This window comes from Mustelus asterias, chromosome 9, assembly GCF_964213995.1.
Source record: "Mustelus asterias chromosome 9, sMusAst1.hap1.1, whole genome shotgun sequence".
In the NCBI taxonomy this organism is placed as follows: Eukaryota; Metazoa; Chordata; class Chondrichthyes; order Carcharhiniformes; family Triakidae; genus Mustelus; species Mustelus asterias.
In genome coordinates, this window is record NC_135809.1 from 40,341,412 (window position 1) to 40,369,197 (window position 27,786).

At 44.8% G+C, this 27,786-nt stretch overlaps 1 protein-coding gene across 1 annotated transcript in view; it reads right to left on the minus strand.

Moving 5' to 3' along the window:
- Positions 1-27,786, minus strand: part of LOC144498638 (voltage-dependent L-type calcium channel subunit alpha-1C-like) — a 1,025,631-nt gene that overhangs the window by 692,018 nt on the left and 305,827 nt on the right. Inside the window, exon 4 of the mRNA XM_078220060.1 lies at positions 5,467-5,606. Within this exon, the coding sequence (XP_078076186.1) occupies positions 5,467-5,606 (140 nt within the window). The remainder of the gene's footprint in view (positions 1-5,466; positions 5,607-27,786) is intronic.

Consider the following 27,786-nt stretch of genomic DNA (forward strand, 5'->3'; position numbering starts at 1 on the left):
GGCAGTAGCAACCAGCATTACTGAAATCATCCAGGATGATATTATGCTCCTGACTTTTTTTACCTCCTTAAATTCCACTTCTCCCTCATTCCACAATCTCTGTGATGTACAAACTGCAGAAGATATAACCATGCACCTCTTGCTTTGCACCATACCACCTTCCTTCACCCCAACTCTCTTATGCACTTCTGCTTTCAAGTATCCAAGAACTGCTGTCTCAACATTCAGCCTCAAGATGAAGGTCTGCAGAAAACACACCAGTGATGAAAGAGCACCATTTCTTGATCTGATACTTGCAGCCAGCAGTTCAGATATTGTTATGCAAGTATTTCAGAAGTGTAATAGCATAGAGCTGACATCTGCACAAGTAGGTTACGATGTGGGCAGGCTAGGGGGCAGGGCTGCAGAGGTGACAACACCTTGGAGGGTAAAGTCACAAGACATGTTCTGCTGCAGAAAATCTGAATGAAATTTTCAATCGAGCAAAATGCAGGAAAAGGCTGGATGTGAATGTCCAAAATGTTTGGTGCATTGGTAGCCCTGCCAAAGAGTTTGTTGCCACAATTAAACAGCATGGAGGGACCCAACTCGACACTGGACTTCCTGAACAGCTTGAAGCCCATCCTTTCCAGCCTGGCACTGGTAGATCTGTACAAGAGAACACTTGCAGATCCAGCTTTGACGCCACGTCTGATGCCCATTAATGTCACAGCTTCCATTGCAGTGCATACAAATGTTACCCAAGATCTGAGTGCTGCAATGGAAGCTCAAACTGATGTCACAAGATCTTTACGTTGCTGTACAAGCTGAACTTGGTGCCATGCAGGATCAGACTGCTGTCATGCAGGATCAGACTGCTGCCATCATGTCTGCTGATATCAGTGCTTGCAGTGTCTCACAGCAATCTATGCTCGAGCAGGTTACTAAGATTGCTGAGAAACTGACTCGGGGAAGTGGCAGTGGCTCCATGGTGCAAGAAACTGCTGTCCTCTCTCAGGATTATGGCATTTGTGCCCTACCACTGTAACTCTACCAGTGTCATTGGTGCTGTCAGTCAGCCAACCAGTCCAGACTGCTACCAATCATGCTAGGTTATGCCATCCAAAGCTGGCCTCTCCAGGCCCTGTGCTGCTTGAAGACATCTTGCAGAATCATCTGCATTTTGCCCCATTGAAAGCCAGTAGCCCTAAATCAGCCATGCTGCAGTCAGTGAGGTAGCAATACCACAAATTATATTCATATGGTGCCTTTAATGTAATAAAATGTCACAAGGTGCTTCACAGGAGTGCTATGAACTTTTACACAGAGCCACATAATGCCAGATGATCAAAAGCTTGGTCAGTCCCATATATACCCATGTAAAAGTTAAATTTTGTGACCAACCTTTTAAGCAAAAACTTTTACATGAATAATATTTTCAACGAGTTGACATGAATGCATGATTTGGGCCCATATTACATCCTGAATGTGGATTGGCTAATCTAGCTCAATGAATGCTCTGATTGCTTGTCTGTTGCTATAACATGGATGAGTATGTCCCGGCAAGTTTTAGTCTGCTGTAGTCAGACAGTCAAGAATTATACTAAGCTAAACTGATACTAACTTCTGAGGTTTAGCATGAGTGCTGTAAGAACCACTAACTAGACTTCATCTGACAATATGGGAATTTAAATTTAGTTAATTAAATGAGTGGAAAGCGAACACAGTAGTAGTAGCTGGACAATTACCAGAACTTCAAAAGGAAATTGGTTGGGCATTTGAGGAAAGTAAGCTCATGGGCTACCGGGATAGAGAGAGGGAATAAAGCTGATTGGATTTCTTTACAGAGAACTAGCATGGATAATGGACTGAATGGAATCCTTTTGTGCCATAATAATTCAATGTAATATTTATTTGAAGAATAAAGGATAAACCAAGAATTGGTGAAAGGTTTCTTGGGGTATTCCAATAACAGGAGAATGTTATTTCAGTTCATTTTCACCAGTAGCAGGATTTCTTTTCCCAAATTAAAAGCTTGTTCTATTTGATTAGTATAGTGTGATGCCGTCTGTGAAATTTGACGGAAAACAAATGTTCAGTCATGATTAAATAGGGGCCTCACTTATGCAGAGCATGTGCTTGTCTGAAGAAAGAACTGTTTCCAATTACACCAAACTATGGGTTTCATTCACTTGTTGCGGCTTAGTTGGAACATATCCATGTTCTCATTAACAAAAGAAGTCAGGGTAAAATTTCCATTGATGTTGCTAATGGGGTGCAAACACAATGTGACTGAACATCTGCCTAACTGCTCATGCATGGCCATTTCTAAACAAGCTTCCAATTTGGCCCTTATTCATGTTATCATGGTGAACTGCCGACAACATAGACAGGGCCTGTGCATTTAAGCACATGAACAAAATTTCGGAGAGCTGCAGTAGATGTATAAAGGTCTGAAGTAACACCTTCAAACAAGATAGAGGCAGAAACTAAACACCATTACCCCGCTGAAACAACTGAACACTACAAGAAAATCAGTCCATTGCAACCTTTGTGGCAAAGAACTGGCAGATCCTATGATGCAGCAGTTGTGGCCAGTCAACACAGGTGTGAGTATAGATGGCTGCTTTGAGGGAGTCCATACAAGGCTAAATAGTCTTCTATATCTGAAGTATACGGATTCAAATGAGGAAAGAAAGAAGAAAGGCTTGCATTTATATTGTACCTTTCATAACTACAGGATGTTGCAAAGAGCTATACTGCCAATGAAGTACTTCTAGCATGCAATCACCTTTGTAATGCAGAAACATGGTAGCCAATTTTCATGCAGCAAGTTCCAACAAACGTGATAGCTTTAGTGAAGTTGCTTGAGGGAAAAATATTATCCTGGACTTTGGGATGGCTCCCTTACTCACCCGAAATTTACTCACTGGAGTGTACGCATATATTTCTGTGCTTAAGTCATGGAATGGAACTTGAACCCATAACCTGACTCAGAAGGGAAAGATCTACCAATCATAGTTGACACTTGGGCTGGATTTTTCCAGCGGAAGTGGGCAACAGACGGTTAAAACGTTCAATCCTGGGTTATGTATCCACCTCTGTCTCAACAGTGCCGTGAAGCTTGATTTTCACATGGGTCTTAATGACCCTAGAGATGGTTTGCTGTCCAATTAGTCACTAGGGGCCGTAGTGGAAATGGAGGTGGGACACAGGGAAATGGGCCACTTTCTGGCCTGAATCACAGCCAATGTTCTAGCTGCTATTTGTGCATGGTGTTAAAAAATTGAGAAAATCTTCATCTTCAAAGTGGCCAGAGCAAATGGTGAGCTCGGACCCAGGTTCAGGCAGGGAAAGGTTCATTAGTAAAATTATTACTGCTCATTAATTTATTGTTCAAACTTTTACACACTTAATCAAATGGTTTCCGTGCTGTCGCCCCTGTTCCTACCAAGCTGCAGCTGGTCAGCTTCAGAGGGCTCCTACCGGGCACCTGCTGCCTGTGAAAGTCTCGGGGGCTCAGAGGCATGCTCTTACCACACTCCCTAATGAACTCAACTCATGAGGTGAGTGACTTCACTTTTTCTCCTTAGCCCGCTCTCATGCTGTCCTCAGGGAAATCAACAGAGTCGGAACGGAGACAGCAGACTGGCACACAGACCACAGGCACAATTTTTCTTTTGCTGTACTCTCTCCATTCTGTCCTGATTCTGAGTCACAGTTCTGGGCTCAAGTCTGACTTAAGCACTTGGAGCACAAAAATCAAGGCTAACAGTCTGAGAACGAAGAGAGTCCTGCACTGTGGAAGTGCTAAATGAAACCTTATTTAGAAGCCTTTTCTGTCCTCTCAGATGGACACAAACGATCTTCAAAGAAGAACAGGGGAATATTTACCCCTCAATTAATATCACAAAAAAACAGATCTCTGGTCAATATTACAATGCTGTTTGTGGGAATAATTTATTCACCTGGGTCCCTAATCCATATTGGATTTAATTTTTGGACTTTGCCTAAAGAACAGGAAGTCAGGCAACCAAATGCTAGCATAGTCCTGAATTTGAGTAAAAGAATTATGGGAAAAATTAGAGGGATATTGCCACTTAAAAATAAACAGTTGATTGTTTTCATGGTTATAAATATATATACTTGGGATACGCCTTTACTAATATGGGGAAAAAATAATAGTAACCTAAATTAACAAAGTTCCATTTCAGCCATGATTTTTGTATTACATACTTTTTGTCCCTTATTATTTATATGGAATCATAAAGATGTAGCCTCGTTACAACACAAAAGGATGCCAGCCATATTTTGTGTGTCTGTAAAAATTTGTTGGAAAGACTTTTGGAATATCATTTAAATTCCTTACATTAATGTTTTTGGTCATAAATGAATGGAAAACATTCATTTTTACATTAAGACTTACTCTGTACCATACCAATCAATCAGTTATGGTAGTAGAAACAATTGAGCATTTTTTGTTGTTCTTGATCTTGACCTAAAACTAATGCTAACACTGACATCATTAAAGATAGCAATAAAGCATCATACTTTAATATACTCCAATCAATATCAGAAATAAAACAAAAGCAAAATGCTGCAGACACTGGCAATCTGAAATTTAAAAAAACAGAAACTGCTGTAAATACTTAGTAGGTCTGGCAACATCTTTGGAGAGTAAAATCTTTCAGGTGTGTGACTTTTCATCATCTGATGGAGGGTCACAAACCTGAAGCATTGAGCTGCATATTCCAGGCCCTCTAGAGAGGGAATTTGAGGTACCAGGTCAGGAAACTAGGAGGGAGCTGATTAGGTTGGTACCCTGGTGCATTCTAATCTCGGGGAAATTCTCAGAAGTGGGCAGGAAGAAAGTTAACAGCCTGCTCAGAAGGAAGCAAATAGTCAATTACTCCATTTAAGAGCCCAATCAGGGGACATTTTCCAATGGAGCTGAGATCCTGCTGCCTTTGGCGCAACTCTGTTTCTCACCCAGTTTTCCAAAGGCCAACAACACCTCCTTCAAACCCTGCTCTCTCTCATCTGGAGCCACAGTGATCATTGGGTCATAACTGCGGCCAGAGGCCACCCTGTGGAAGGGTTCCCTGATAGCAACTGTAGCCTCATTTTTAAAAAATTTAGAAGTCTTCAAGGGGTGCCTCCACCTCGAGACACCCTCATGCATTCCCACCTACATGACAGCGTCCACCTCTCTCAGTGGCTACCCTCAGTTTCAGGTGTTCCTATTAGTGTCCCAACCTGTACACGCACCTGTCATCCCCAAGTGGACAGGGATCTCAGTAGCAGCCTGTTAATTGGCTGCCACCGGAGACAGATCACTTGGGCAAGCAGGGTTTGGACACCATCCGAATCAGGACACACATGTTGGTTCCAAAACACCTGCTGCAAAATTTTATCCTTTAATTCAGAACTAGAACATTGATCAAGAGAGAAAACAACTTGGTAACAAAATTTAAGATGTGTACTCACCCTACAACCACTATAATGAAATCTAGTAAATTCCAGCCGTTCCTAAGATATGCATTAGGGTGAAAGAGAAGTCCATAAGCTATTACTTTCAAAAATGCCTCCACTGTAAAAATGATGAGAAAGAGATATTCCACCTGTTCCTGTAATTAAAAAAGAGAATGGTGTTATTGCAATAGCACCTAGTGCAATTAATTTGAATTCAAAGGTACATGTCATTTGTTCTTTGTTCTTTGTCATTACATGTGATCAGTCATCACACACTCATATTATATCACTGCTCAAAAGGAATTCCGTATGATTTTTCCATTGAACCCCAGCATCTGTACTTCTAAAGTACATATGTATAAGCATGTGTTATCCCTATCCTACTGCAAATACGTCAGTTATTTTAAGCTGAGTAAATTATTCAGGTATTTTAGCTACTCACTTGAACATATAGGCATCTGTAGAAAGCTTTGCTTGTAACATTCTATGTGCTTAAAAATGATGATTTGCCAAAACATCAAGAAACTTAAATCATTTTACCCAATTGAAATTAATACTGCACTCAAGAATAATTGGCATTCCAAAGTTATATTTGCTTTTAAGAAATAATTAAAATAGTTTATTTGGCTTTACACTAAAACCTTGAGCATTTATGGTGGACAAGTGTAAACTCATCATTTCTTTAAATACAAAATTCTCATAAAATAATAAATGAACAAATAATACTGTATTACAAAAAACCTTTCATTCCTCCACAAATGTCTGCTCACGAGCCAAATAAAAGTATAATTAACTCTTTACAATCTAGTGCTCCATTTAGATTTACAAGAGATACATATATAGGCTAAGATTTTACACTAGGTGGAGGGGCGTCAGGGACAAAAAGTGTGCCTGCTGTCGCCCAGTCCCAGTTAAAGGACTACTGGCAGTATGCATCAGGGCAACGGAGGATCTACATCAGGAGAGCAGCATGCAGTGAAGGAGCAATTATTAAAAGTCTGCTGCAGTCAGAAGGCCCAGCACCATCCTTGCCAATTCCAGTCTTCCTGAAGTACCTTAACTGTGTATTCAGATATTTATTTAGTGGTTTTGATTGAGGAAAGACAATAACTGCTAGAGGAATATCAGAGACACAATTATGGACAGCCTCATGGTTGGATGATGTCTCTTTGCATGCTCTCCAAAAGGCTGTGACTAAACAGCAGGAGGTGCTCCTCTGGCAGGAAGTGAGGCATCCCTGCCTAATGAAGCAAGCCTGGATGGAAGTGGCGGTGGTGGTGAACAGGCATGGGGTGATTCATTGAATATGGCTACAGTGTTGCAAAGGGGCGAATGGCCATCTTCCTACTGCAAGGGTGAGGGAGAATCCTTAACTCCCAATATGGATGCCCTTATGGGGGGTATGCACATGTTGTGCATGGAAGATGTTAGACAAGGGAATGGATGAAAGGTCCTTGTGTGCCCACATTGCCAAGTTAAGGAGCCATGATGGTTTGCCCAGGTTTTCAGTGGCTGGAACATGAGGGTGGGAAAAGTTAAATGCCACAGGAGAAGTGAAGAATCAGAACATGTGGTAACAGCCAAGGGGTTGATCCCTCCAGACATGGAACTCATCATTGTCGTCATAGGACCCGTAAGATGACAAGGACTGGTGGACAAGTGCCAAACTTGGCAGTGTAGACAACAAGGTACAGGTCAGTTTGACGAGGAAAGGTCGATGATGGAACAGATTGTGTGGCAATTGCTGGTTATGCACACCTATGACTACATGATTTGTGGAAGTACTCTGTCGGCGATGCAACAATCCTGACTCAGCCTTTATCTGCAGGGTTGAGTGGTATTGTTATTTTCAACAGACCAATCATCAGCCCTAGCAGCCATGAACTCGAAGTAATTGGCATTGACATCTGAGATAGAGGAGGGGACCTCAGAGTGTACCTTATTCCAAACCTTCCACCAGCTCATTAACTGGCAATTCGATAGGCATGCACATGTCGGCCAAAATGGTACCACCAACTGTCAGAGTTGGTGACAGACCAGCCTCTGACACAGGGCAAAGCATGTGAGTTCAGTTCAATTTTAAGCCCGAGCAGATGATGAGTTCTGGAGTTGCCATGAGGTGGCAGATATATGATGTCCAACAGAATCTGTGTAAAGATCTGGTAGAGCTTCCAGAAGATATGTGCATCCTGGCAAGGGCAGTGGAGAACTCTGTCCAGGTGATGAGTGTTGTGAGTTCCCACTCGTTGTTCATGTGGCTTGTGGCTTCCTTCATTGAGTGATTTGTGACACTTGGAGAGCCATGACCAGCAGCTCATACAGGGAAATGCTGGATATACATGCAAACCATTGCACTGTCACTAAGCTCAAGCAGGCCATGGAATCTCCACCAAATCCTCACCCAGTTTGGTGAACAGGGAAGTACTAGTCAACCTCTTGTTGGCAGATGAGCAACAGATGTGCATCTAGAGGGACCTCTAAGGCTGCTCCTGATGGTGACAGAGTCTCCTCTGCCTCTCTGCTAGTAACACCAGTGCCTAACGGTGCCATGACAACAGACGCGACTCTTTCACCAAGCCGGACATACTCCTAATACCAGGGTCAAGCTTGACTTTCCACTCACTCCCATTCAGAATCACAGAATTGTTATGGTGAAGGAGGCTATTTGGCCCATCATATCTGCACCAGGCTTAGTACCATTCTCCTGCCTTTTTCCCATACCCCTGCATATTGTTTCTATTCAAGTAATCATCTGATGCTCCTTGAATCCGTCAATCGAATCTGCCTCCACCACACTTGCAGGCAGTGCATTCTAGACCTGAAACACTTGTGTGATAAAGATTTTTCTCACGTCATAGTTGCTTCTTTTGCCAATCACCTTAAATCTGTGCCCTCTCATTGTTGATCCTTTTATGAGGGGGAACAGTTTCTCCTTATCTACTCTGCCTATCCCTCTCGAGATTTTCAGCCTTCTTTTCTCCAAGGACAACAGTCCCAACCTCTCCAATCTATCCTCACAACTGAAGTTTCTCATCCCTGGAACCACTCTTGTAAACCTCTTCTGCACTCTCTCCAATGTGTTTGCATTCTTTCTTTAGTGTGGAGCCCAGAACTGTACACAGTATTCCAGCTGAGGTCTAAATTCAGCATAACTTCATTGCCCTTGTATTCTTATGCCCCTCTTAATAAAGCCCAAAATACTATATTCTTTGTTAACAACTCTCTCCACCTGTTCTGCCACCTTCAATTATCTTTGCACATATATACCCAGATCCCTCTGCTCCTGCACCATTTTTTAGAATTCTACCCCTTATTTTATATTGTTTCTCCATGTTCTTCTTACCAAAATGCATCACCTCACACTTCTCGGCATCGAACTTCATCTGTCCACTCCACCAACTTGTCTATGTCCTTTTGAAATTCAGCACTGTCCTCTTCACAGTTTACAATACTTTCAAGTTTAGTATCATCTACAAATTTTGAAACTGTTCCCTGCACACTAGATAATTACTATAAATCAGGAAAAGAAAGGGTGCCAATACGGATCCACGGGGAACACCATGATAAACTGTCCTCCGGCCAAACGATATCCATTGACCATTGGTCTCTGCTTCCTATTATTCAGCCAATTTTGTCTATGAACTATACCTTTTCTCACAAGTCCGTTGTGTAGCACTGTATCAAATGCTTTCTGAAAGTCCAAGCACACCACATCAGCAGCATACCCTTGTTAAACCTTCCTATTATCTCCTTAAACAACTCCAGCAAGTTAGTTAAATACGATTTTCCCATTAGAAATCCGCATTGACTCATCCTAATCAACACATATTTTTCCATGTGACTACTTGCTCACTGCTGATGTTAAAACTGACTAGCCTATAATTGCTGGACTTATCCTCACAAACTTTTTTGAACAAAGGTGTAAGATGTGCAATTCTCCAGTTCTCTGGCATCTCTCCGAGCCTTGAGAAGACTGGAAGATCATGGCCAGTGCCCCTGCAATTTCCTTTTTGACTTCCTTCAATATCCTTGGATGCATCTCAGCCAGTCCTGATGCCTTGTCAACTTTCAGTACCACAGTCAATTCAACACTTCTTCCTTATCAATTGTGAACCCTTCACAGAACAGAATTTCCTCGACTGTCACCATATCCAAGGTAGCATCTACCTCCTTGGCTCAGACAAATGCCAGGAATGTATTTAATTCCTCAGCTATGCCCTTTGTAAATCCCTTTTTAAGACCTCAATTGGTCCCACTCCTCCTTTTACCACACTTTTACTATTTATATGCCTATAGAGACTTTGGGATTCCCTTTTATGTTGGCTGCCAGTCTTTTCTTATAATTCCTCATCACTTTTCTAACGTGCTTTTTCACCTTCTGTTCATCTGCAGCAAAGGTTGCAGTGTGTCGTCATAGGGGAAGAGGAATTGAAAATGAAACCAAAGCATACAGTTGGGAAGTATCTCTCAGTGAATAACAGAGGTATGTCAGCCAACTCATAAATATTACAAATTCAAATTGGGCGGCACGGTAGCACAGTGGTTAGCACTGCTGCTTCACAGCTCCAGGGTCCTGGGTTCGATTCCCGGCTCGGGTCACTGTCTGTGTGGAGTTTGCACATTCTCCTCGTGTCTGCGTGGGTTTCCTCCGGGTGCTCCGGTTTCCTCCCACAGTCCAAAGATGTGCGGGTTAGGTTGATTGGCCAGGTCAAAATTGCCCCTGAGATGCGTAGGTTAGAGGGATTAGCGGGTAAATATGTGGGGGGTGGGATTGTGGTCGGTGCAGACTCGATGGGCCGAATGGCCTCCTTCTGCACTGTAGGGTTTCTATGATTCTATGATTCATGTCCATCCACTCAGTTTTGAAATTTGCTCCTTTGAATGCCCCAATCAAGTTTATATTTAAATATCTGTTTATTCACAGTTCTGATCTGCAAAGGTATACTGAACATGTAACAATCATGCCTCTTAGTTTTGAACATGAAACTTATATCGATCACAATAATTTTGAATCATTGCATTTGTTACATATGGGACTACACTACCAGTTGTATGCATGTAGGATAGAGTGCCGCAATTAGGATGAGTTCACATTTCTGCCACAAATACTGGGATAGAAAGATCAGCATAACTCAGAAGATTGAGAGTGGGGATTTTCTCCTCTGATTTTCTCTATTGGCTATGGTAAATTTGACACAAGATTGATGAAAGCCCTGTTTAGCTCTATCTGGAGCTTCCACTGTAGGTATGACAGCCGTTCAAAAACATGAAAATGTTCCTCCCTTGCAAACTATTAAACAGATGCTATTAACAAATAATATAACCCTCTATTAAACATGAAAATGTTCCCCCCTTGTAAGAAAAAATAAAGGTAATGGGGGAAAGTTATGGACATTGTACTGATCGAGCACTTGCCTCGTTTCGTAATGTTGGCTGGGATTTTGCACCCAGTTTGCCATGGACGTAAATGGCGACGGGGTGCAAAATGTCAAGAGAGCCAAAAAACGGGATTTCCGCTGGTGAGATTTCATGGAGCAATTGTCCCTGCCTCCTGGAACCCTATTTGCATACATCAACATCTCATTTAATGAACTTTCCACAGTATTTCTCCACCAACGTTGAAAGGTTGATCCCCGGCAGCATGATGTCACATTGATGCACTTCACAATAGGTTTTCAAAAATGGAGAACGGGGAGCTCGATTCTGAGGGGAGTTCGGAGGTGAGCATGTAGTTTGCCAGAGACCACCAACGAGACCATGGGGAGGGAGGACACCAAAGAGGTCAGGTGGGGTGGAAAAAGGCTGGCTTTGGGACTTACGCTTCAGGGGTGGGGGTGTGGTGCACACAGACAATGGGATGAGGATTGATCAGCTGCTGCTAGGGCACTGGGGGGTTTGGAATGGGTGCCTGCTATGGGGCTTGCACTTTTTTGCTGGTGGAGGGAGGGAAGTTGGAGGCACGATGGTTATTTGGTGGGGGAGGGGAAATTGCACCAGTGGGGGTGGACAGATGCATGGGGGGAATTCTGAAGGGCCTATTCTGGAGAAGGTGGAATGTTCTGGCCCTTAAAGTGGGGCGGGGAATGCAAAGAAGGACTCACCAAAGAAAGGGGAAAGAAGCCACTTTTGAAGCTCACTCATCCTGAGGCTGAAATCTTCAGCTAATGGGCTTCTGCCTTCTTGCCTTCCCAAAGGGCTCTGGGACTGGGATGGGAAGCTTGCGCTGGTGGGTATCCAGTAGAGAGTATATGGGCCGGGGGTGTGAATTCATCCCTACTAGCACATCTTTTGGACTGTGGGAGGAAACTGGAGCACCTGGAGGAAATCCACCCATGCTGACACGAAGAGAATGTTCAGACTCCGCACAGTGACCCAAGCCTGCAATCTCTGGCGCTGTGAGGCAGCAGTGCTAACCACTGTACCACCATGCCGCCCCACCTTCTATACGAATCCTTTGTATAAGGGCATTAGTTATTTTTTTTCCAATCTGGTTGAATGTTTGGTCATCTGGTGCTATTCATTCATATGATCTTCTCATTGAAGTTTCATTAAACTTATTTTATAAATAATTCACTTCTATCATAACTTATTGTTTCTTCTGAAATCATTTATTTTGTACATGGCTAGGACATGTAAGAAGTTTGCAATATTAGCAATGAAACACAGAGATCCATGATCCATCAATGTAGTGGGTCCATTACCAAGGAAATTGGCTATCAAAAATTACACACACTTTGATTGCATCTGGATGTCCTCTTGTCACAAATATTAGAGTCACTGGGCGCAGCCTTACTGGCCATTCACGCCACACTCCCACTGCAGCAAAGTCAGAGAATTTGGCACCCAGCCAAATCTCTGTTCACTGCATTGGGATGGGAAAGTCCCACTAGCGTGAACAGCCATAACATTCCGGCCATTGAGTTTTACAGCCCATAAAAAGGTCATTCAGCCCATCATGCCTGTGCTGGCCATCAAACACCTATCCACTCTAATTCCATTTTCCAACACTTGGGCCATAGCCTTGTGAAGCATAGCTAAATTATCTATTTTCTTACAAAATGTAAATGAAATAATGTAACATATGTTAGCTTATGTTGTTGGCTGAGCAGCATCTCCCTGGCCCTATACTAAACCCTGGAACATCTGGAAAACAAAGACATTTATGTCAGACTCCTATTTATTGACTACAGCTCAGCCTTCATCATCATTATTTGTACAAAACTCATCTCCAAAATCCGAGGCCTAGGGCTCGGCTCCTCCCTCTGGAAATGGATCTTAGACTTGCTAACCTACAGGCTGCCATCAGTAAGGGTAGGCAACAAGACCTCCTCCACGATCATCCTCAATACCACAAGGCTGTGTCCTCAGCCCCTTACTATATTCCTTATACACCTATGACTGTGTGGCCAAATGCCGCTCCAACTCGATTTTCAAGTTTGCTGATGACACCACCCTAGTGGGTCAGATCTCAAACATTGATGAGACACAGTACAGGAAAGGGATAGAGAATCTGGTGAACTGGTGTGACGACAAAAATCTCTCCCTCAATGTCAACAAAATGAGGGAGGTAGTCATCGACTTCAGGAAGCGTAGTGGAGGACATGCCCCTGTCTACATCAACGGGGATGAAGTGGAAATGGTCAAGAGCTTCAAGTTTCCAGGTGTCCAGATTACCAACAACCTGTCCTGGTTTCTGCATGCTGACACTATAGTTAAGAAAGCCCACCAACGCCTCTATTTTCTCAAGAGGCTAAGGAAATTTGGCATGTCTGCTATGACACTCACCAACTTTTACAGCATTCTTTCTGGTTGTATCACAGCTTGGTATGGTTCCTGCTCTATCCAAGACTGCAAGGAACTACAAAGGGCCATGAACAAAGCCCAGTCCACCACGAAAACCAGCCTGCCATCCAGTGACTCTGTCTAAACTTCCAGCTGCCTCAGAAAAGCAGCCAGTATAATCAAGGACCCCACACATACTCTCTTCCACCTTCAACCCGTTGGGAAAAAGATACTAAAGTCTAAGGTCACGTACCAACTAACTCAAGAACAGCTTCTTCCCTGCTGCCATCAGATCTTTGAATGCCCATACCTCATATTAAGTTCATCTTTCTCTATACCCTAGCTGCACCCTCTCCTTTACCTCTCTATGTACGGTATGCTTTGTTTGTATAGCGTGCAAGAAACAATACTAATACATCTGACAATAATAAATCAAATCAAAAAAAGCAAATGAGTTGAATACCGTAGTTCTTGGTATTCAGAACTACCAATACAAGCAAAGCATATGTCACGAGATTAACTTAGTTTGATATTGGTTTAAAACAATTAATGAAACTTTTAATTGGAATGGAAAGTTCCAAATTAAAGATGAGGTGCAACAGATACTATGAATTGCCACAGACTTCAACATGTGATAAAAATAATTCCTTGCACTTACAATTATATCTCTGTCTTTCTTTGCTCCTTTGGCCTGTAAATTCTTCAGATGTGACTTGACCTCCTATCGTAACTTTGGTCGGAGATTAGCAGAATTCTTGGAGAAATTTGTTTTGCACAACTTTTAAACCCATCTAAATCACATCTAAATATTCTATGTCTATTTGCAACACTAGGTGTAAATTCAGATGAGTCTATACCACTGGGAGGAAATGATAACTGGGCATTGCTCGATATAATTAGGTGATCATCTAAGTTTTTTAAAAAGATCAGGATGATAGGTGGTTAAAATGTTTAAAAACAACTGACTGGTATGCTGATTCCCTCAAAACAATAAATGACCAATGTATCAGCCTACCTCAGCAAACAAAAAAGGCACCTTAAGCTCATTATTTTAGAAAGGTTTTATTTGATTAAACTGAAGCTTTTATTAGATCACAGCAAATAGATCGTCCATGTCTGTGCCAGTTCCCAGACAGCTTTCATGATGCACTCAGATTGAGCCAGGCAAATATCCCCCTAAGTTTTCTAATCTATCTGGAATACAAAAGAACAAAGAACAATACAGCACAGGAACAGGCCCTTCGGCCCTCCAAGCCCACGCCGCTCCCTGGTCTAAACTAGACCATTATTTTGTATCCCTCCATTCCCACTCCGTTCATGTGGCTATCTAGATAAGTCTTAAACGTTCCCAGTGGGTCCGTCTCCACCACCTTGCCCGGCAGCGCATTCCAGGCCCCCACCACCCTCTGTGTAAATACGTCCTTCTGATATCCGTGTTAAACCTCCCCCCCTCACCTTGAACCTATGACTCCTCGTGAACGTCACCACCGATCTGGGAAAAAGCTTCCCACCATTCACCCTATCTATGCCTTTCATAATTTTATACACCTCTATTAGGTCACCCCTCATCCTCCGTCCTTCCAGTGAGAACAACCCCAGTTTACCCAATCTCTCCTCATAACTAAGCCCTTCCATACCAGGCAACATCCTGGTAAACCTCCTCTGCACTTTCTCTAAAGCCTCCACGTCCTTCTGGTAGTGTGGCGACCAGAACTGGGTGCAGTATTCCAAATGCGGCCGAACCAACGTTCTATACAACTGCAACATCAGACCCCAACTTTTATACTCTATGCCCTGTCCTATAAAGGCAAGCATGCCATATGCCTTATTAACTACCTTCTCCACCTGAGACGTCACCTTCAAGGATCTGTGGACTTGCACACCCAGGTCCCTCTGCGTATCTACACCCTTTATGGTTCTGCCATTTATCGTATGGCTCCCCCCTACGTTAGTTCTACCAAAATGCATCACTTCGCATTCATCTAGATTGAACTCCATCTGCCATTTCTTTGCCCAAATTTCCAGCCTATCTATATCCTTCTGTAGCCTCTGACAATGTTCCTCACTATCTGCAAGTCCAGCTATTTCCGTGTCGTCCGCAAACTCACTGATCACCCCAATTACACCTTCTTCCAGATCATTTATATAAATCACAAACAGCAGAGGTCCCAATACAGAGCCCTGCGGAACACCACTAGTCACAGGCATCCAGCCGGAAAAAGACCACCCTCTGTCTTCTGTGACCAAGCCAGTTCTCCACCCATCTAGCCACCTCCCCCTTTATCCCATGAGATCCAACCTTTTGCACCAACCTACCATGAGGGACTTTGTCAAACGCTTTACTAAACCATATAGATGACATCCACGGCCCTTCCCTCGTCAACCATTCTGGTCACTTCTTCAAAAAACTCCACCAGGTTAATGAGGCATGACCTCCCTCTCACAAAACCATGCTGACTATCGTTAATGAGTTTATTCCTTTCTAAATGCGCATACATCCTATCTCTAAGTTGGATGATCTCTATGTTGGATGATAGTTGTTCATGGACAATGACTACCCACTTTAAATATTGCATAAGACATATCTTTGTAACTTCACCATACCTGAGGAGATCAGATATAACAAAAGCCATGGGACCACAAGGGAAACCATCAAGCTCACCATCCAGCTCCTAATCCAAAAGTATTGATTCCTTGGTAGGTCTGGGGATTCTCTCCAATACAATACAACAAGAATTACCTGCATAAAAATAACCACTCCAATGCCCAAAAATCACAAAATCTGGAGCATCATATGCATAAGTCAACAAAATGCATTATTGTGACCTGCTGTATCCTGCACAATATTGTTACGCTGAGAAGACTGCAACTGGAGAATATAAATGGGCAAGAAAGGTATTCATTTGATGAGGAACAGGCCAGCAAAAATGAAGAAACAGCAGATTGAAGAAGACCTTTCAGCCAGACCTACAAGGGACACATTCATGGCTCAATGTTTCAGGTGATATGCTCAGTCTCCTGTCATGAGAACTAAAACTAATCATATTTCCAGCAACAGGACTGGCAACCTCAGTCACCGTACCCTTAAAATTACATTTTATAACATTAAAACTATACCAGCAACTTCTACATCAATGGCTTACTGACAAACAAGTCTCATAAGCTTATCCACAAAGCCACAGAAGGGCAAAATGCCAAAGTAATGATAATTTTAAACTTTGCTAATTTCCAATGAGCAAAGTGCTAGGTGCTTTTGGATGAATCAGACTGAAAGATTCTAAATATAATTTGCAAAAAAAAGTGTTGTATTTATTATGAGATCTGAAAGTGATTAAAAATTGTCTACCCCTATGGCCAGAAATCACCAAATCTGGAGCATCATACTGAATCAATCAGCAAGATGCTTAATGTGTGTATGCGAATCAGGCTACTTCCTATTTGTAATTAACAGTGATAGCTTTGACCTTTTGCAGTACTGCCAACTATATATCTCTTAATTTGCTTCAAGCCATCTGTTTATAACCCTTTGTTTTGCTTGGTACTTATCCAAGTAAATTATACGGAACCATTTCTTGTTTGGGGAAATATGCCCCCCAGATGTTAAATACAAGGAGGGTAAAATACATCTGGTTTTAGAATCTACTTTATTAAAGATGTGATCGCTAAACTTCAGGCTTTCCTTCAACAGTCTTAAGTTCCCTTTCAGCATCATGCCACAATACTCTTAAGTATATCACACTTGTAAGTACAGTATACTTGCTCACTGAATTGAATGCTGTTTGACAACATTGACGCACATGTGAAATAATCACCAAGCATAAGGACTAATTGTAACACTGCATTAATTCTTAATCATTAATTATTTATTCAGTAAAGAACGTTGATCAAGTTCAAAAGTCTGTACATTTGTGGCTGAAGTAAAACAGGATTAAGTCACAATGTTCCAAATATAGGGCGCAAACTTACCAAAACAATTCGAAGGGCGTGATCTTATGAAAAAAATTCTAAGTGCCAAACGAGTGGGAAAACATTCAAACCTGTTTTTTGGGCGGGTTTGGCACTCAGTATTTTGGTCTGAAATGCGATTCTCACCAGTTTGGGGGGATGTGGAGCCTAAGCTCGCGGCTGAAGCCGGCTGCAGACTACTCTGAGCACCAATGCACAGGCGCCCCCATCTCCCAGTGAACTGGGAGACCTCCTGTCACCACACCCCTCCCTGGACATCACCAACCTCCCCCACCCCATCATCAGCAGCAGTGTACCCTGTCCTCCCATGGCAAAATGGCAAAACAGGTTGCCGGCATTGGGACTCTTCTGATGAGTCCCTATCGCATACCCCTTCGCAGCCCAGCTTGTACACTCTTCACCTCCCTACCACTAATCACTATCTGTGCTGGTCTTCCCGCCACACCCACGTCCCCCTTCCCCCATCCACAGAGATCCCCTTTCCTGCAGAGCTCCCCCTTATCTCCATTCGCCCTGCAGAGCTTGCTCCACCTCCACACGGGCCACACTCCCTTGGCACTGCCCAGGCACAGTTATGATGTCCTGTGGGCAGTGCAAGGGTGCCCAGTGGGCACTGCCAGCCTTGCCCCTGATTACTTGGGCCTTCAGTGGCCTCTGGTCCCCCTGGCGAGGCCATCACATATAGGGCGGGATTTTCCAGCCACGCTCACCCCGAAACCAGATAATCCTGCCTGAGGTCATGGACTTTTCCATGGTGTGTCCCTCGCCCACTCCAATTCCCATGGCAGGCTGAAGAAGGGAAAGGGTTAATGTTTTTTTGTACTCAACGTATTTTGTACCTAAACAGTTGAACTTTGTACCTGGAATGTATCATAAACATAACCCTTCCTTATGGCTAGTCTCCCCTTTGTTTATATTGCTCCTGGTAGTAGTATAAGCCATTTGTTCTTGGTTTCATCTTATACTTTTAGTAGCACAAGCCATTTGTTCTTCGTTTCATCTTTTACTTTTAGTAGTATAAGCCATTTGTTCATGGTTCCCTCGCTTGTTTATATCATTCTGATAAAACAGACAGTTAAATATAGATATTGGGTTGTAAGTCTTTCTTTCCCGTAAGCTTGTCTATGATTTAAACAAAGGAAGCAGTTACCAAATGGTAGAGTGCTGTTTGAAGGAGGACTCCCACTGGGACAGCTGCAATCGCACACAGTCACTTCAAAGGAAAAGCCGTGGGAAGAGCAGGGGACCAGAGGTGGCACCTTGACTACAACTACCAGGAGAATTGTGCTTTATGACCCAAGGATACCAGATAGTCTCTAACCATGATCCAGAGACTATCAGAAGCTGTTAAAGGAACTATAATTTATGATCAAGGACTGTTAACTGGACTTTGCTTTATGGCTTGTATTGGGGACCCTGATGTATAAATGTCCACGCTTCTTGTGTTCAGAGAGAACTTTGGCTTCCGCTTTCAAGGGGTCAGGTTCTCCCTCAAGCTTGTGAGAATAAAGTCTGACTGTATTTTGACTCATACCAGCCTCAAGAGATATTTTTACCGACTTCAAGGCGAGACAGTAAAATTCATGCCCTGGTCTCCGCTGGTGGAGACCTGCTGTGATTCTCACTTGTGTGAGGTCCAACAGCAAGGGGGGAAGTGCAAGTGAGGCCAGACAATGTTGTGCTAACTGCGTTAATGACATACTAAGCATATCATTAATATGCGTTTCGGGCCTTTTTTGTGCGCAAAGCCAAACCCGCCAGCAAAACAGTGCTGGTTGTTTTGCGTGCTGTGAGAAACTGGGCACGAACCTGGTTTTTAGTTCCGCATGCAATCTTACCAATTCACCGCATCAATCGACCGACACGGTGAGCTGGTAAGATCGCGCTCTAGGTATCATAAAAGTCTGAACACGGGTGTATTGCACAGCTATTTTTTGGGTGCATTTGGCAATGCAATCTTACCACACTCAGTCACGTTTTTTACAGCAATGAGATTCGCACCGATTGGGGTTTGGGGTGGCAAAGCCTAAGCTCGTCGGTGAAGCCGAATCCAGAGTGCTCGAGCGCCATTGCGCAGAGCACCCTAATGTCTCAGTGAACTGGGAGACCTCCTCCCACCCACCACCCCCATCATTGGCAGTATGTTCTTCCCCACAGCAACACAGGCTGCCAGCATCGGGGCATCAGGACCCTCCTGAAGAATCCCCGGCGGATCACCAACATTATCTCCTTTCATAGACTCCCCCCAGTCCCTGCATAGCCCCCGTCATCTTCCTTCCCACCCTCCACCCCAGATCATAGACCCACTCCAACTCAGGCTCCACCCCGACTGAGGCCACGGCCTGGCACTACCCATGACACATTTAAGGTGCCCAACTAGGCACTGCCCAATGGGCACTGTCTGGCCATGCCATGCCCAGCCAAGGACCTCAATGGCCTCTGATCCCCCCAGTGCAGCCATGGCACCTGATCTCCACTTGTGGAGTGCAGCAGTGATTCTCCAGTGAGATGGTAAGCTTCGGTGAGGATGCAAGCGGCCTTGCCAAATGCACTGTCATGTAAATCATGACATTAATATTCAAATCAGAAAGATCACGGTCATAGTAACAAATTCCCTTGGATTTACTGGAGGTCAACTCTTAGGATTAATAATTCCAAATAAAGATATGGGAATATATTCTGCAAATCTTTTGTTTTTGTAATACGCAAAGCTATATGCTATAGAGCATCCAGTAAAGCTAATCTACTATGCTTCTGCAGTCTTCACTGGCTGGTAATGCATTGAGGCCAAGGATATGAGGCAAAATAACAGACTAAAATGATAAAGAGATTGGACAGAAAAACAGGAATATGGACAAACAAGTGGGGATAAAAATGACAATGTGCAACAGCAGCATAATGAAGGTAGAAAGAAAAGAGAATTGAAGGCACAGAAGATATGAATGAAGAACAAGCAGCAATGAAAATTAACCAAGAGGATATAAAAGAGAAAGAAAGGAGGGGAACAGAAAACAATGATCCAAAACCTCCCATCTATGGTGTGGGGTGGAAACTGGGTGATACCCTCGAATATGCACATGGGGAAGCCCCCACTTAAGTCCTCACACAAGAACTGCATGGCAATTGCCCAGGAATTTTAAACTTCCATTGGGCAATTCCCCTGAATGGGGAAGCATCAACAACTCCAATTTAAATTGGAGACTTCAGATGGCTCTGTCTGTCTTACAAGAATAGTTACCCAGGAAAAGTTCTAAGAATTAAAACCACTCAAGATGGCGCTGGAGTGAGGCGACTCCTTGCAAGCATATCTTCAGCATATCTTCTAATTCTATCTTTCACTCTCGTTCTATGTTTCTAAAACTTAATTCTAACTCTTTTCACTAAGCTGATCTTTCTCTACACCCTAGCTATTATTGTAACACTACATTCTGCACTCTCTCCTTTCCTTCTCTATGAACAGTATGTTTTGCCTGTATAGCGCGCAAGAAACAATACTTTTCACTGTATACTAATATGAATGACAATAAATCAAATCAAATCAAATCAAACCACTTCTAACTCCTGGGCTGTCCTCTCCACCATCTCACACTGACCACACAGCCCCACATACTGCCCCACCCATCCTACTCACTTAGCTTCCCCCTAGCTTCTCAAAGTGGTTGGGACCTTTAAATCTATCTGCTTTATGGCAGCTAGTGCTGTACAAAGGGGGGCAAGGCTTCCTTCCCTCTGACTCTGCTGTCCTACACTGAAAGCATCGGGAACCCACTGCACTGGACTTTTCTCACCTGGCCCGAGTCAGAAGGTCAGGTGCAAAATGTGTAGCTCTGGGGGCGATTCCCAAAAGTGCGATTGGTGGGAAAACTGTTCTACATCATGACTGTTTTTCAGTGCAGCTTCAGACCTTAATCTCCCCACTCTGCGCACTGCAGAGGTCACAATCGCAAATCTCATTAAAAACCTGGGGGGGTGGGGCCTATTCGCGCCAGAGTCTCCGGAACTCTGCACATGTGCAGTGGTCCTGATCTGTCAGTCTCCGCGTTTGCTGGCCAGCTCAATCACTGGCCAGCCCAGGACTCCCACAATGCTGCCCCTCCAGCCCCCTCCCCCCATGGCCCGATCACGGCCCCGACGACAATTCCCGGGCCAGCCCTGACCCCGCCCTGCCCCGCCCTGGAGCACCCTGATGTCCAGCCCACCCCCCCCCCCCCCACCCCCAGCAGTGGCAATCCCCCCGCCCTCCCCGCTGACCACCCCCGGAGTCAGACCCCCTCCGGGAGGCAGGCCCCTCCCCCCCACTCCTCGGCAGACCACCACCCCACCCAGCCCACCTCAATCGCTGGCCTCTCTCCAGCCCAGACTGATCCCCAGGCTGAGCGGCAGCGGGACCTTCCTACCCCACCGATCGCCCCTAGGCCCTGCCCACAATAGGCCCCTCCCCTTGGCACTGCCCAATGCCCAGTTGGCAATGCCAAGATGCCCCCTGGGCATGGGCACTTTGCCCCTTGGGCAGTGCCGGGGGCACAGGCTGGCACTGCCAGAGTGCCCATGCCCAAGGGGCACCGCCCTCCTGCTGCCCGACTCCCTGGGGGAGCTCCCATTGCCCTCTCTTCATTCCAGCGGAGTCTCCTGCTCGTTCCCCGAACGTGGGGAGCTACTCAGAAACCCCGCCGGAATGAAGTACTCCTGGCACGTGGGAGATTCAATTGGGCCCGGCAAGTTCCTGATAATCACATGCAAAACATATTTTTTTTAAATTCAAATTACTTACCTGTCTTCCCACCGGTTTCCAGCATGGTCTGACCGGTGACTGTGCTCCGGCTCTGGGAGATGCGCATGCGTTCCCAGCACATGCGCAAATCCCGGAAAAAGGCCAACGACGCGCATCTCCCAGCCCAACAGAAAAGTCGCGGGTTGCGATGGGAGAATCGCCCCCTCCATTTCAGTGTAAGTAAAAAGGAGTGGAGTGGCAATCCAAATGTGATTGTGACAGACTTTGGAAGTTCTGGACTAATTTATTATTTACTGCTTTTCTCAGAACGTGATCTTATCTGATTCCACTGGGGATATGCACAAACCGATTTCCACTCCATCTGACGAAGGAGCAGCGCTCCGAAAGCTAATGGTATTTGCTACCAAATAAACCTGTTGGACTTTAACCTGGAGTTGTTAAAACTCTTACTGTGTTTACCCCAGTCCAACGCCGGCATCTCCACATCATGATATGCACAAATCCAAAGTGTTTTAGTTTCAGTTTGTTAGAAGCTGTTGGGACTGCAGACTGAAAACAGTTGTTCTCTGCCTCTCTCTGGAGTGAAAGTTTTGTTACCTGTGAGGTGCAGCTAGAAGCTTTAGGCAAGCAGTATGTCTGTGTGTCTCAAGGTGCTGGAAGTTCCAGGATTGAGAAGGCCTCAACATTTTCAATTCAACATCCAAAGGCGTAATCCACAGCAGAGATTAGAAAACTGCAGGGTCCAGCATTACATGAGCATACTTGCTTTCTGTGCCAAGCCCAGAAGTATGTTTGTGGAGGTTGTTTAGCTTGGAACAGTAAACTTAGCTGTTAATGTTTTTACAATGTTATAGTAAGTTGTGCTTTTGTAATTGGTAAAAAGGTATTGCTGATTTTTCTTACTATATGTTAACTGTGTCCTTAATTAAAAACTCCCCAGTGGGTCACTTGAACCATACCTGGAGTGAAACATCTTATGCTCACTCGTGTCAAATTCAAAGTGCAAACTTATGGTCTAGGCTGACTTCATAAACTACCTTGGAGTTTTTGACCTGGATCATAACACTGGGACACAGTCACCTCGCGCCTCAGCTCTTCCCTGTCTGTAGTAGCGGCTGTCATAAAGGAGTTTCTACTCAGGAATCCACTTCTCCACGGATACCATTTCAGGTGGCTGGCAGTGGATGGACTGTGGCTGCAGGAGTGACCAGTGTTGGGAATGTGCTGGATGGAGGACGACTGGGTTAGGTGTCATGCCACCAGTTATGCTCGGATCTGATATCACACGTGGTCTCGAGGAGGCATAGCTGTGCCGTGGAATCCCACCTGAGCGTACCCTTACTCGGACACAATTTCACATTGGCCCCGACCCCAAACTCCCCTGCCAGGGCTGCACAGTCCTAGCCACCTCACGTAAATGCCCTCTGTGCCCTTTGCCACTGATGGAGGGGTTCCCTGTATGGGCTGCTGCTGCATACCATCCACTTCCTTGCCCTCGCCCACCATCCAGAAACACCTTGGCATGCTATGTTGCCATGTAACAGTGGAGGTTCCAGTGGACATCTCTCTATGGAGAAATCCTCCCCCTTAACATCAGGGACCTGGGATGGAGGGTGTTGCACACAGAAATCCCATACAACCATAGGTTGCACTGATTCACGGACTCCCAACAAACCTGTCCTTTTTGCGATCTTGTGGAATCCATGGACCATCTTACATGAAGTGTTTTAAATTGCACGTCCTTTCTAGTTATTTAAAAAATCTTTTGTTACAGTTTTGTCTGCACTTCAATCCCACCCTCCTGACCTACGGGCACCTGCTGCAGAAGGGGGTGCAGGGAAGGAGAAGGACTTCCTCACGAACCTGCTTTTGGGCCCGACCAAACTTGCCATTAACAGGTCCAGGCAGAGGTTGATCAAGGGAGTCATCCGGCTTGACTGTTTGCCCCTCTACCAAGCCTACATTCACAGCCGGGTGTCCAGGAGAGACAGCATATGGTGCTCACTGGCGCCAATGAGGCCTTCTGCACTACAGGGACTGCAGTGTGTTATTGACCCTTTTAATCATCTTTGGTTTAATGTTTTCAGCTTCATTTATGATCTGTTTTTGTTTTGGGTGACTACCCTTTGAGGGGCTGGCCTTCTTGCTTTGTCCCTCAGTTTATGTAATTTAGTTTATTTGGCTCAATGAAAAGATTTGGAAGCATTGCCCCATGCCCAGGTGCTGTATCTCTTCCGCCAGGTGCATGGCCTGACCTATGCCAGACAGTTCCTGTTTGCATACCTGAGGAGTCTTCGTAACTCCATGTAAGCACTGCCCATCATTTTCCAGGATGTTCTTAAAATCTGGGATTTGGTCGTCTCGTGCCTCAGCTCTCACCCATCTGGTGTAGAGGCTCTCGTAAGGGAGCCACTGTTCAGGAATCCGCTTCTCCACGAATACCATTTTAGGTGGCTGGCAGAGGGATGGGCTGTGGCTGCCCGGTAACCAGGGTCAGAACGTGCTGGGTGGCAAAAGAGTGGGTTGGATGACGCCCCACAAGTTGGCTCATCGCGCATCAGTGAGCACCAGCACACAACCGATGCCATCCATGACCTCAAAACGGTCATGCTCAGAACTGACGTCACTCGTGGTCTCAAGGAGGTACAACTATGAGGTGGACTCCTGTCTGAGCGCATTCTATTTGGTCAGAATTTCACATTGGACCCCCCTTAGGGGCTGGGAAACCCACAGCCTGAGCTGCTTCATGGAAATGCTCTCCATGCCCTTTCCCACTGCATGGAGGGGTTTTAATTATGGCCTACTGCTGCACACCATTCACTTTCTTCCCCTGACCTATGGCCCAGTAATGCATGTCTTGTTGTCCAGTGGCGGAGGTCCCTCTATGGAGGGGTCCTCCCCCTTAACGTTAGGGGCCTGGGTTGGAGGGTGTTGCATGCAGCATTACCATACAACCGTAGATTGCATTGGTTCACGGACTCCCAAGAAATCTGCCCTTTTTGTGGTCTTGTGGAGTCAGTGGACCATGTTTATGTAGGGTGTTTTAGGCTAAACTCCCTTTCCAGTTATTTAAAAAACCTTCTGTTAGTTTTGTTTGCAATTCAGCCCCATGCTCCTGATCTACAGGCACCTAGTGCGGTGAGGGGTCAGGAAGAAGGAGGATCTCCTCGTGAACCTGCTCCTGGGCCATAAACATGTCCAAGCAGCAGGCGAACGAGAGAGTCATCCAACTTGACTCTCTGTTCCTCTACCATGTCTATATTCATGGCTGGGTGGCCCTGGTAATTGTTTAAACTTAAAAGAGTTGGAAGCATAGCCCCCCTTCCTTAATCACATTTTAGTTTGATGTTTTAAGTTCTATTTGTGATTTGTTTTTGTTGAAGGCAGTATCCATTTAAGGGCTGCCCATTTTACTTCGTCCCTCTGTTTTGTTTTATCTGGTATAATTAGAACATAGAACAGTACAGCACAGAACAGGCCCTTCGGCCCACGATGTTGTGCCGAGCTTTATCTGAAACCAAGATCAAGCTATCCCACTCCCTATCATCCTGGTGTGCTCCATGTGCCTATCCAATAACCGCTTAAATGTTCCTAAAGTGTCTGACTCCACTATCACTGCAGGCAGTCCATTCCACACCCCAACCACTCTCTGCGTAAAGAACCTACCTCTGATATCCGTCCTGTATCTCCCACCACGAACCCTATAGTTATGCCCCCTTGTAATAGCTCCATCCACCCGAGGAAATAGTCTTTGAACGTTCACTCTATCTATCCCCTTCATCATTTTATACACCTCTATTAAGTCTCCCCTCAGCCTCCTCCGCTCCAGAGGGAACAGCCCTAGCTCCCTCAACCTTTCCTCATATGACCTACCCTCCAAACCAGGCAGCATCCTGGTAAATCTCCTCTGCACTCCTTCCAGCGCTTCCACATCCTTCCTATAGTGAGGTGACCAGAACTGCACACAATATTCCAAATGTGGTCTCACCAAGGTCCTGTACAGTTGCAGCATAACCCCACGGCTCTTAAACTCCAACCCCCTGTTAATAAAAGCTAACACACTGTAGGCCTTCTTCACAGCTCTATCCACTTGAGTGGCAACCTTTAGAGATCTGTGGATATGGACCCCAAGATCTCTCTGTTCCTCCACAGTCTTCAGAACCCTACCTTTGACCCTGCAATCCACATTTAAATTTGTCCTACCAAAATGAATCACCTCACATTTATCAGGGTTAAACTCCATTTGCCATTTTTCAGCCCAGCTTTGCATCCTATCTATGTCTCTTTGCAGCCTACAACAGCCCTCCACCTCATCCACTACTCCACCAATCTTGGTGTCATCAGCAAATTTACTGATCCACCCTTCAGCCCCCTCCTCTAAGTCATTAATAAAAATCACAAAGAGCAGAAGACCAAGCACTGATCCCTGCGGCACACCGCTAGCAACCTGCCTCCAATCCGAAAATTTTCCATCGACCACCACCCTCTGTCTTCGGTCAGACAGCCAGTTACCTATCCAATCGGCCAACTTTCCCTTTATCCCACACCTCCTCACTTTCATCATAAGCCGACCATGGGGGACCTTATCAAACGCCTTACTAAAATCCATGTATATGACATCAACTGCCCTACCTTCATCAACACACTTAGTTACCTCCTCAAAAAATTCTATCAAATTTGTGAGGCACGACTTGCCCTTCACGAATCCGTGCTGACTATCTCGGATTAATCCGCATCTTTCTAAATGGTCGTAAATCCCATCCCTAAGGACCCTTTCCATCAATTTACCAACCACCGAAGTAAGACTAACCGGTCTATAATTACCAGTTATAATTGGTTGATCCAAAAGAGTTGGAAGCATAGCCCCCAAGCATTGAATTTCAAGGCTGATACATTTCCATGGCAGAGAGGTTCCACAGATGTAGCCTTCAATGCAAGGCATTATGGTGAAGTTCATCAGTCATCCCATTCAGCAGATGATGGGTGGCAACGTCTTGATCCCCTTTGAGGTTGAATGCACTGAACTGCCCTAACTCCTCACCTTTGGGGGGGAGGGGGGCACACTGAACCCTGAGGCTCTCAAGGGTCAAAGTGCTTCATTCAGATGAAATTGAGAGGGGCAGCATGGGGAAGTGGCTATTGCGTGACAGGGAAGGGAGTGATGCTCATGGGTGGATGCCCCAGATCCTAAGAGTGCTGTGATTCAGGGCATTGTCAGGACTCTTCATCGCTCATTTTGATGTTCTCTTCATTTCAGTTTTTGATCTAAGAGAATCTTGGAGCTAGTCGAGCTGGCAATTCTTTTGATTCCTATTGAGCAGCAACAGCAACATTGATGTGCCTCTGCATGTGCCCAGGGCCAATGCTCTGCAGAGGAGGGGGAGGCAATCTTCTGGGAGCAGGACCACAGATGGCAAAGCCTCAGAGGAGACATGATTGGCCATGGGTATACCATCATAGAACTTCCTACCTCACCAGTCATGAACCTTTTCACATGTTCTCTGCCATGTTTTATTTCTTACATTAACCCACTGTTCTCTTTCCCATTCTCAGTACCAAACTCAACCCTTTGCTGTGTTCCACTCCTTGCTATGTACTGTGACGTTAGTGTCCCTTTAAGAAACTTTTTTTTAAAAACATGATTTTTGCAGCTCACAGCTTCAGTGGTTTCTTAGCTCACAGCTTCAGTGATGTCATTGTTGCTGGCTTGACTGGAATTGTCCTTTTATTGCTTCTTATGTGTCTTAAATGGGGTTGTTTATGTTTACTTTGGAGTTAGTTTTACAATCCTACATTGTTAGGAGAAAAGGTCATGTGTTTTTGGACAGTTTATTTGAGTTTAAGGTTTCCGTTTT